Source organism: Hakea prostrata, chromosome 5, assembly GCF_041222555.1.
Source record: "Hakea prostrata isolate BN-2017 chromosome 5, UWA_Hpros_2, whole genome shotgun sequence".
In the NCBI taxonomy this organism is placed as follows: domain Eukaryota; kingdom Viridiplantae; phylum Streptophyta; class Magnoliopsida; order Proteales; family Proteaceae; genus Hakea; species Hakea prostrata.
In genome coordinates, this window is record NC_142604.1 from 5,309,754 (window position 1) to 5,321,434 (window position 11,681).

General features: G+C 38.4%; 1 protein-coding gene across 1 annotated transcript; it reads right to left on the bottom strand.

Annotated features, from left to right (window-relative positions):
• Positions 1-106: 106 nt before the first annotated feature.
• Positions 107-10,932, bottom strand: LOC149014607 (RING/U-box superfamily protein). The gene is made up of 9 exons (XM_089155915.1): positions 10,575-10,932; positions 9,613-9,693; positions 8,111-8,231; positions 7,899-7,993; positions 6,279-6,350; positions 2,282-2,581; positions 2,014-2,122; positions 1,513-1,684; positions 107-898 (listed from the first exon to the last, which is right to left on the bottom strand). Exons 1-9 carry the CDS (start codon positions 10,596-10,598, stop codon positions 811-813), a joined length of 1,062 nt encoding a protein of 353 aa, XP_089012041.1. The 5' UTR covers positions 10,599-10,932; the 3' UTR covers positions 107-810.
• Between the last annotated feature and the right edge of the window lie 749 nt (positions 10,933-11,681).

Genomic DNA, 11,681 nt, shown 5'->3' on the forward strand with positions numbered 1-11,681 from the left:
CAAACATGTGGGGCCCACAGGTAAAAATTTGAATTTTTTTCTTTCCAAAAAGTGTTTTTCACCTGTGGGCCCCACATGTTTGTGTGGTCAGGAAGCCGTCGGACGGGGTGAGGATCCGGACTCATCATAGAGCACCTTTACATGATGACACGTAAATGAAAATTATAGAGTGCTTGCACGATTGGTAAGACCAACACCTCTTGATGAAAAGATCAAAAATTCGACTCTAAAGAAGAAGAAAAAACAAAAGAATTGGACGAAACAGACCTGTCATAAACCTCCTCCAAATTTATATGCAAAAACTTCTTTAATGCATAATTCATCACTGAAAAGCTTCATGAAATTAAAACATGATACAAACATGAAAAATTTGAAGGGAAGCAAAATAGCAAACCATTAAAAGCAGAGAATTTTTTTAAAAATGTACAAATATTTACTATGACAGTTCTTTGAAAAGAAACATATAATATTTACTATGAGTCTATGACAGTTCGTAAAAATCAAAATACATGCCAGAGGTTCAACAAATGTAAAAATTTCCCGTCAAAACCATTTCTTTAATTAACTACACCAGTAGTAACACATGATAACATGAAGCGAAATTGATGGCCAAAGGAGCTTTGAGACAGTAACAACATAATGCATACTCAGCATCACAAATGGAAATAGCTGAGCAACATTAAATCAGAATGCCCCTACAACCTTGCAGTTCGGACCAGTGAATAAAAGCAGACCAGGAGGTGAAAACCCAGTAAAAATGACTACAAAAAAATGGATTTCATCAACCTGAATGAAAATTCTTTAAATTAGTCACTGCTGCTCATCATCAGGCTGGTCTTCGCCAAGACCACGTTGTGAGAGTCTGTAATACAATATGCCCATCGTCGCCATGCATGCCCTGGAAACAACCATGCCAAATTAGCATCTGCAAAAATCAATTTTCTTTTATTTTTCTTTAGTTGCGGAGCGAAGATACAGGCAGAATCAGAACTGAAAAAATGCACCCTCTCAGGACTGTTTGGGATTAGTGAAAAATCTAGAGGGAGAAACAGATAAATGGTGCCCCTCTCCATGCCCCAAAATTAGCAACCATTCAGTCAACAGGTTCCATCCAAGAGAACCCAGGCAAAGAAGGAGGAAGAATGACCTGACGAAGATGCAATCAACTACTTAATTTAGACACTTGGGAGTGAAAATTAGATATTCTTTTGATCTCTAAGGCCCATTTGGTTGCAATCATCATCCAAAGAGAACCTGGCACGGAAGCTCTAAGATCATGATACCAATCATATAGCCCCTACATGTGGCAATGTGAAGCAGAGGCACTGAAATATCCTGGCAATCTTCCTATTCAGTCATTCTGATTTATAGTCTTCTAGCGTCATCAATTATTTAATGGCAATATTACTTTGGAAATAAGGCCAATCCAATAGCATGAAATGGAGCACTATCCTTTCATCTAGTAAAAAGATGTGCAAGTCAAAAGGGGAGGAAAAAAAGGGGTAACATTACATGATTGCCATGACGAGGAGGATTTTCCTTGGATCCATCTTTGAAGATCTTTGACGTGAACGACCTTCTGGAACATTATCTGAATTTCGTGGGGGTGCAGTTACTGGCAGGGTAGGCAGTGCTTTGGACCAGAATGGTAGCAATGCTCTAAGAAACTTATGACGGAAAGAACCTGCAATAGAAAATCTCATAAGTATTTTCAGGTTTACTCTAATTAGTGACTGTACCGAGCATTAACTGCTAAGGAGGTAAAGGAGATGCCCAGACCGCATAAAGATGGGGATCAGTAGTGTCCCCAACTTCCCAAACTTGTCAAAGGAACAGGATTTATAAAATCAATAATACAACAACAACAATAAGCCTTGTCCCAACTAAATGGGGTTGGCTACATGGATTTTGCCTTCCAATCAGTTCTGTTTGAGGCCATGCTAGACACAAGGCCTAAGCTATGCATATAAAATCAATAATATCAGCCACAGAAAGAGGCAGTATTTAACTCACCCCTTCGAGAGTATTTCTTCCGGTTACCATCTTCATCATCAGCAAAGTATGAGATCTCTGAATTTTGCCTGTCAACATGGTAAGAACCCTTTCTCGTTGTAGCTCCTGGCTGTTTTTTAATTGTAAGGAATACATCAGATAAAAGAATACCTAGGTGTTCAAAGTTTACGAAGTAATGTACAAGCTTCAAATATAGACTTCTGCAGAGATTAAAATAAAAAAGCCCAGGCATCCACAGTACCACAATTCATTACAAATCCCAACTTACACCAGCAGGACTTGGAGGTTTTATAAAGCTGTTTGGATCAGATTTGAATTGACTTCCCACTGAACTTGGACCATCTATCTCCACAATATCCGCAGAAATATTCAACATGCCAGTTCCATTCATTCCTGAAGATGACATGCTTGGATCACTTGATGGATCCAAAAAATTCAGATTATTTTTCTCTTTGCCCCCAGTTACTGATAAAAGCGGATCTGAAGCAAAAGCAGGAGGAGGAACACGTGACTCAGCTGCAGGCAATGAAACAGGATGATTTCCAAACAGGTTTTTTTCCAGGCCAGTCTGCATAACATCAATAGGACAACCATAAAATTTCTGTTTCCTTTTAATGGGAAACGTTAGCAAGCTTAACTAATAAACTATATAAGCAATGGTAATGTATGAGCTACAAAAAATTGCCGTAAAAATGAATCAGTTCCGCAAGACAAATGGAAACTTACTGAGAGAAAATAAAATTGATTCCATATTTCCTCACACCAAGAATCCCTGTAAAATAATAGGGTCGATATCTTCCTTCAAAACTGCAATTATTTTGCATACAACCGTTGGAATCATCCACCATATTTTAACCACATAAACCACTGCATATACCCTAACTAGATCCAGCTCGTTCACTCAAAAAAACTAGGTCCAGCACCTATCCCAAGCCCCTCACTCAAACCCTAAAAATCACATCTCTAGCTCATTCTTGGAAAACCCAAAATTCATCCATAATTCAGTCATTAGTTTTTGTCCCAAACCTGGCACAGATTATCCCCTCCCATAGTTGGAAACTTGATCCCAAACCCCATCCCTAACATCCATCCTGATTTCCATTTTCCACTTCTCCGAACCCCCTCCCCCCCCCCCCCCCCCTCTCTCCCTACCCCCAAAAAAAAAAAGAGGGAAAAAGGACGGAAAAAAAAATCTCTTACCCTGAAGCCTTCACTGATACCTTCGCAATGACTTAACTAACTAAACCCAAGAACATTCAAACCCTATCTTCAACTTAACCCTAGCCCTTAAAACAACCAAAACACTCTCTCTTGGATTACATCACCCTAAGTTGCAGCTCAATCTCAGTTTCTCTTGTAGATCGTTTTCTTCTACAAGGGAGTTCAACATAAATTCTTCAAGAAACCATTCAACTTCAATTGCAACCTCAAAAGGTAACCAATTTGGGAATTGTATTTCTTGAGGTTATTAATTTGAGAGCAAGGAACAAAATTCAGTCGAAACCAGGATTTCAACCCAAGAAAAGGCTGAAATTTTTAGGTTTCGGTGGAAACATAGATTTCTTTTTGAAATGTCGACCCTAGGTTTTGGGCCTTATATGACGTCCATTTCATCTAATTTCTTGCCTCCTACCTATTTAAAGCGTAATAAACACAATGGAACTAGTATTTTGCCAAAAAAAAATCACTGAAAATTTATCATTCAAGTATACTAACAAATGACTAGTTCCAATAAGTACAAACTGTATTGCATACAGGCATAAAATTATAAGCATACATGAATTGTTTGATAGAATGATTACATATGCAACAAGTCAATAAAATAAATGACCAACTAGATCAAGTGATGGTGTCTCATATATATTAAGTTGAAGCCCATATATCATATATACATTCAAAATACATAATTTAGAATATAATTATTAAAATCAGAAAATGAAAAAAATGGTAGCAAATAATAAAAAATAAGTTTAACAAAACACAATCATAGATCATAGTCCTAGGCTAAACAAATATTAATTTCAAGACAATACAAGATCATTAACGGCATGAACAATAACAAAAAAAAAAAAAGGGAGAGAAGTTTGCAACTGTTGGGAATGGCTCATGCTTCACAATCTATTGCTGCCGAAGTTTCCTTTGTAGTTGTCGTGGCTTAAGAGGTGTTTGGAGGCAAAAGATGAGCAAAAGAGGTGCTTGAAGGCAAAGGAGTCGTGAAAATTAGGTGAAAATGGGATAGAAATCAACAAAAACTAAAAAAAAAAAAAACAAGTTGGAATGTTGAAATGGTCGAAATTTCGGACAAAACCTATAATTTCAGTCGAAATTTCGACAATTTTGACCGAAAGTTCTTCTATATTTGAGAGCTCATCATTCTCATCCAACAAATGTGAGATCCCATCATTCTCTTTGGTCTCCCCTATATTCTTTCAAGTTTAGGCTGAAACTACCTCAAATCTCTTCTTACAAACACACACATACCAAACCCATATATGCTACAATAACAACTTATAGAATTCGCGGTGATTGTTATGGATTTTTATGTTATATATATATTTATATTTTGGGATGAATGAAAATAATCATTAACCTAAGCCCCCAAAGAAAGGGGGGGAAAGAATGTAAAAGGGGAAAAAAGAAGGGGGGGAAGGGATGACAGCTGACTAGTAGGCAACAAGGAGGAGCCTAGACCCCAAGAGGCAACAAAAGCCTGTTCCTTGGGGTACCCAAGACTCTCTCTCTCTTTTCTTTTTTTTTTTTTTTTTTTTTTGGGGGGGGGGGGGGGGGGGGGGGGGAGACTAAAGCCTAGCGGATACATCAAAGTAGATAGGTTTCCAAATCAAGTTCAGGGATTTGATCCATTTTCTAAGATTTTGCTCCCACCATAAGTGAAAGATCAAAGCATCAAACACCAATTTACCCACCGTATCACAAATAGAAGTGCCAGAGAAAGACCTCAAAGCCCAAGACCAATCCCTAAAGAAACCGAATGAGGCGTGTAGAGCCAGGCCAGATGGCAACTACGGATTTTGCACACAAGGAGTGGGCAAAGGGGCAAGAGAAGAAAAGATGGTCAACATCTTCAGGCAATTCCAACACAAGATGCAGTTGGGGTTGACGTATAGGTCCTTGTGGATAAGGAGGGATTGGGTAGGGAGATATCGGTTGAAGGCTCTCCAAGCGGTGAGGGCATCTCAAGGGATGTGGCTTTTAGACCAAAATGCAGTTGGGGTTGACGTATAGGTCCTTGTGGATAAGGAGGGATTGGGTAGGGAGATATCGGTTGAAGGCTCTCCAAGCGGTGAGGGCATCTCAAGGGATGTGGCTTTTAGACCAAATAAGGGGTGCCAAGTGAGCAACAAGGAATGGGAGCGAATAAGGTTCCAAGCGGAGGAGGCGGAGAAAGAATTGCTAGAAGTGGGAAACCAAATGGTGCAGTGGGGTTCCCGGAGGGGGGAAGGGTGGACCAAATATAAGTGAGACTTCGAGGGGGGGGAGAGGGGGGACCCAAGAGTTATTAGAGATGAAATCTAGGAGCAAGGTGACCTTCGGGTTCGAAGAGGCATAGACTTGGTGGGGGCCTAGAAGATTGAAGAGGATACCCGCAGCCAAAAAGAAGTGGAAGCTCCATAAAAAATTTGGGTGGAGAAGGGAGGGAGGGATAATGGTCTTACTCCACACCCAAGATGGGTTATGTAGAAGGAAGACGGTCCAAATGGAGTAAGATTTCAGTAAGAGTAGACCTAGTTAACCCAAATGGAGTCGTGCTTCGTGGAACTTTCATATGACTTAAAGCAAGTTAACACAGTTATGGTCCCAAATCCTACGAAAGCCCAACCCATCCTCTGATTAGGGATGGCAAACCAAGGAAAACTGATGAGGTGAAGGGATTTGGAGGCTTCTCCGCAAAAGGAATCTCTCCCTTTATTTTTAGTCTTAGTCAAGTAGTTGTTTAATGCATTACAATCACAGCAGAACTACTATTGATGGATTTTAGTGAATTTTCATACTTGGGATGACAAGCACACAATTAGAAAACACAAGGACAAAGAGGTTGGATAAAGGAACTTCAAGGTGTAGATTTAAAATGCTCAAAATAAGGACCATGTATGCTGACAATAAGATATACGATGAAATCAGATAACTGCAGCCATTTTTTGAAATGTTAAGATAGAAAACAATTTTTCTGTTCACTCATGGCCACCATTCAAGAAAGCCACAAGCATTTGTGCATCACAAATGATCTTAAACCAGCAACTACCTACCTGCATAATAGCTTCCTTCAGTTTCAAGTGAAGAGAGGATCCTGAATCTTTGACACTTTTAGGTGGCCATATCTGCACCAACAAGATATATTTAGAAACAAATGAATTAAGATTCCTTTTTTTGAGAAAGAGAGAGAGAATATGTGTGTGAAAAGAAAAAGGAGTTTATCCTGATCCATGTGAGACAATCATTTTGGAATATAATGAACTAAAATTACTTCAAACAATTGCCTTGACTTGTGAAGAAAATATATGCCTGCCCTATATCTTAATAGTGAATCTAAAGAATAGAACATGGTCACATGAAGGTAGGCTACTTTACCAGTGATATGGTAGTGTAATACAGTATAATCTCATCTTCTATACCAAAGAATCCACAGCACTGGAATCTAACAGATTTATGGTGACGTCATGACAGTCCATGTCAGTGACAAGATCCAACAATATCATATGAAATGGTTTGTCCATGTGCAAAGGAGGAGACATCCTAGTAAGGAGTGATCTGGATCCTATTGAACAAGCCAAAAGAGCTATTAGCAGGCCTAAAATGACATCAATGAGATTGTGAAGAATGACGTGCTTAGTCTGGATCTTGTCCCTAGTATGACAGGAAAAGTCTATTGGAGGGTAAGGATCCACATTGTTGATACCGTGTGGCTGAGTTTTTCCAGATTTTCTTAGCTATCCCCTTTCCCCTCAGCTTTATATACCATTTTCCATTTCTCACTTTTCTCAATTTTCCATTCATTCCTTTCCCCATTGCAAGGACCTTAGTTTTACCTATTTGTTTTAGAAGGATCCATGTAGCCAACTCCTGTTAGTTGGATTGAGGTTAATTTGTTGTTGTTGTTATACTCCATAATGGTAGGTAGCTAAGACATAGCCAAGGTGCCCAGCCCAGGAGTCTTCTTTAGTTCAAGACATCTGGCCTTGTGACAGCATGCCTTATATTATATCAGTTTTTGAAACTACATGAGTTTACAGTGACTTACATTTATAATGTTGTTTTTTGATGAATATGCTTTTATCATATCTTATCTTTGTTTTCTTATCTATTAGTTTTCCCATATTAGCTCACTACTACCATAATTATATCATGTAGCACTGGTACAGCTTCCATGTTGCATATAAGCATTACTGATTAAGAAAGTCATCACTATAATTCATATATTGCATGTCTACGTTGATATTAGGTGGGCAATACATATATTGCATGTCTAAGATGATATTTGGTGGGCAACCTACGCCTTGAGTTGCCTAATTGCCTTGACTGCCTTGATTGAAATGTAAATTCAGGTTATCACATATGCCATAGATATAATCCACCCACAACGATTTGGATAAGTAACCAATCTACACATTTACTGTGGCCCCACAAGAATCAAAACACCAGAAACCCTTTGAAAGGTTTAATGTTAAAGTGTCTTTGAACTGAAGGGCTAATTGCAGACCCTTTTATTATGAGGCAACTAACAGAAGTTATCAAGATTGATGGAAAACATAAAATCAGACTACCTTCTTCATAAGCAAATCAATTACATTTTCTGCCAATGATGCATTCATCGGAAAGAGAAAGAGAGTGTACGATCAATTATAATCTATATTTTAAGTGGACACTACCGTAGTAGAACACAAAGGGCACACATATCCTGCTGGTGCGGTGTGCTGAGGAAAGCTTTTAATATGGGATACCAAGCAATTTGTGTGTATGACATCTGAGATCAGCAAGCAAGAAACATAAGTAATACAGTTTTGTAAATAGCTCAACAAACTGGATTACGAAGAAAAAAAATTACAGATAAGGAGAATTGACTGAATGTGTGACCACTTACGCAAGCAACCCAACCGAGTAGTTTGAGGGTCAGGCCTATCTTCAAGCACAGCTTTACATTGGCAGCATGTAGGAGGCCAGTCATACTCTCCATCTATCACCCAGTCAGAGTAATTACGGACCTTAAGGAAAGTGAGAAAATTAGAACATTCATATTCCATTGTATGATATATGCCGGATCATAATGTTAAAACATATGCATATGCAACAAACTTGAACTGGAAAAATGGCAAAACTAGCCGGTTAAACACAAACAGAAGAAAATTTCAAATAATCTATAGCTCGAAAGAGTATATCCTGCATCACTTTTACAGAAAAACAACAGTCATAATCCAATGAACATCAGCACAAGAAGTTGAACCAGGAACTTTTGTGGCTGACATTAGACAAAGGATGTATAGAAGCAACATAATGTGTTGAAATGTCAGCCTCTATTAACATCACAACTGCTTGAGGTTTAGCCGAATGTCCATGCCATATCACATTCATCACATCAACCTCAACTAGAATTAGGTACGTTAGGCGCCCACTGATCCACTCTATAGATTAAATCTCAGCCAACATTTTCTTCACATTTGTAAGTTATATTCCCATCAAAAGAGAAGCATTTTGAGATTATAGACATTATGATAGATTTATGACTTAACGAAAATAACCTTAGGAAAAGTGGGGACAAAGAATATGAATGGCTTAGGCCTTGTATATAGTATGGTCTCAAATAGAGCTGATTGGAAGGCAAAAATCCATGTAGCTGACAACATTTAGTTGGGATAAGGCTTGTTGCTTTTGTTGTTACTATTGTTGTCGTACGATAGACTACAAATTCCTCATTCGTATGTTTTTCAATGTAAGACAGTTTCCATCTAATATAAATAGCAATTAAACATTCTGCCTATCAAGAGATGGAACATTCTGAGGTCAGAGGTATGTTTTATTCTTTTCATTGTCTAATTCAAAGAAAGCCTCTTTCATCAGACAACAGTATCTCTACACTTCACACCACCCCAGAATAAAAGAAGGTTCTAACTATGCACATCTGGCAGACTCAAAAGGCTCTTCATTGTAAAGGTCCCCAGATCCATTCTTAACCTTGAATTCTTGATAAGCAGACATTTCGTAAGTTAGCATTGGAGCTCTAGTACAACCATACCAGAAGGATGAAAGATAAAAGTATCATTAAAAGGAGTAAAGTAGAAACAGTTTCATGTGAAAAGTGGCATTGAAGCCTTTGCATTTTATAGACGTTAATTTCGAGGTTTCCTATCCTTATATAGCTTTTGTTATACTCTGGCAGTCCCCCCCCCCCCCACACACACACAAAAAAAAAAAAAAAAAAAAAAAAAAAAGGAAAAAAGAAGGGGGATGGGAGGGAAAATCGAATCCAAGAAGTACATGGAATACAGACAGGCAGTACCCATAGATAAGAGACGTTGGTTAGTATATCAAGTATCAATAAAGCCATAGCAACACTACACAATTAGCAGAATAAGAAAGTATTGTTACCACACAAATCTGGTGCTCTGGAAAACAAATGCATTCCCCACAAACAGGAACCTTATGCACGAAGCAATAAAGCTTTGTCGCCTGAAACCCAAACATTTCCATGTCTTAGTAATTGAATAATGTACAAAGTTTCAAATGTAATAGGAACTCAATATGGACTGCAGAAAGACATAGTAAATCGAAATCAGAAATCACAAGCAAATAAGCAGTTAAGGTTTCAGCTGCAGACGTTCCCAGTAGGCTACAGCACAAAGTTTATAAGCCAACCCCACCCACCCTTTCTCCCAGGCACAGAAACCCCAACATATTGAAAGAAAAAAAAAACAATTGAAGAAGAAAGGAAGGAAGCGAATCCTGAATATCAGGTAACTAGTAGCCGAATTTGCTTGTCTTGATTACAAGGTGATCCCTGATTTAGCTGATATCCTCCCTTGGTAGCAGTAAACAGCTAATGCGTGAAACCAAATACTCGTCACCACTGTGAAGATCAAATAAGTAAAGGTAACTACAATTAGCCAATAAGAGCTATTCCAACTACCACCAAGGTCAGGCAAGTCACCGCTTGTGCCCTACGGTGTGCCCTACGGAGCATATTTGGAAGTATAGATCAGAAACCGAGACGGATCCGCATAATTGCATTACTATCTCTTCCTCTCGCTTTTTACTTAGTTTCTTCTCCCTTTCTATTAATTTGCCGCTTCAAACGCGGCAGAAATCCCAATATCTGATTTTTGGTGTTACTGAGCTGATACACTAACAGATAACAGAATATATTTAAGGATCGCCAGAACTTCATCTTACTTTTCTCCGATTAAGTACTGGTTACATTTAAGAATTAAGCAAGCGAGCACGAAATAGAGATAAGAGTATTGAATCTTCGCTATTGCTGTGAATTAGACGAAGGTAAGAGCTGGCTAAATGAAGAAATCAAGAGATAAACTGTGGCAGTGCAGAATGCTTACCTTGCGGCATTTACAGACCACCATCGCACCGACCGATCAAGCCGCGACAACCAAGAGAGAACTAAAATTGAGAATGACTGGTGCCTGGAATTTGGAAGATTATGCGGAGATGCAATGAATTCGCTAACTCGTTTAAATTGAACAAGGGTGGAGATGAATACAGGTTGATGGATCTGGGAAATTAGAAACCTCAGTCGCATATAGTATTTTCTCTCTGGAAGATCTGTATGGTATACGCCCTCATTTGCTTGTTGCAGAGAAAGAGACAGATGCTGCAACGAGGATCCGTTAGACTTGATTGTTAACCGGTTTGCCACATAGAAGCGTACGAGTGCCGAGTCCGTCCCGAGTCCAGAGACGCGATAACTTTGCCGAGGCAATGCAACCATGACCAGGAACCGAAATCAAAATATGGGGTTGCGTTTCGGCCTTGGGGAAAAAAACGTTAGGACAAAAATTCGATTCAGGAGGGTAATAGTGTAATAGCGGTTGTAAATGGAAACTCAATCGCTTTCTATTAATTAATAAAATAAATAAAAATTGAAAATTTTTCAGTGCCACTCCTTGAGCTATCCCTAAATTAATGTCGCCTTAAAGTTATTCAATTTATCAATTAAACCCCTTATAAGACAAAAATATATCAAAAACACCTCTATAATTAGAAATCGCAGTTTAACTACTAATCTAAGCGAGTACACTCAGACTCTTTTTTTGTCTCCTCTGTCATCTATCACTATTTTCTCTTCTAATCATAAATCTCCACAGAGTTTGAGAGATATGCATCATAAATGGTGTTTTTAAATTTAAGATGTAGAGATATAAAAAATATAGAATTAAAAACAAAAATTACATGATAAGATACATTAAGGTTTCTCTTTACAAAATTAGCTATTCAATGTATACTTTACAAAATTAAATAAAAAAAGTTTTGATTTTCAAAATTAATCTGAAACAATGACTCTTCCTTCATTTTTACATTTTTACCCTAAAATAATCATGCCCACCAGTTAGGCAACTACTCTAAATCCTCTACTCCTGAGCACCCATGCTCCCGCTTCCCACTCTCACAAGAGGATGGGGATTGAGGCTTGCACCATATGTGGCTGG

Bases quoted from the DNA above. Each gene is read 5' to 3' on its own strand.
- LOC149014607 (XM_089155915.1), bottom strand. From the start codon at position 10,598: ATGGTGGTCTGTAAATGCCGCAAG. The intron at 2,582-6,278 runs GTAGGTAGTTGC...GATGTTATGCAG, and splicing joins TGAAGGAAGCTATTATGCAG to ACTGGCCTGGAAAAAAACCT. The intron at 1,685-2,013 runs GTGAGTTAAATA...TTTCTATTGCAG, and splicing joins GAAGAAATACTCTCGAAGGG to GTTCTTTCCGTCATAAGTTT.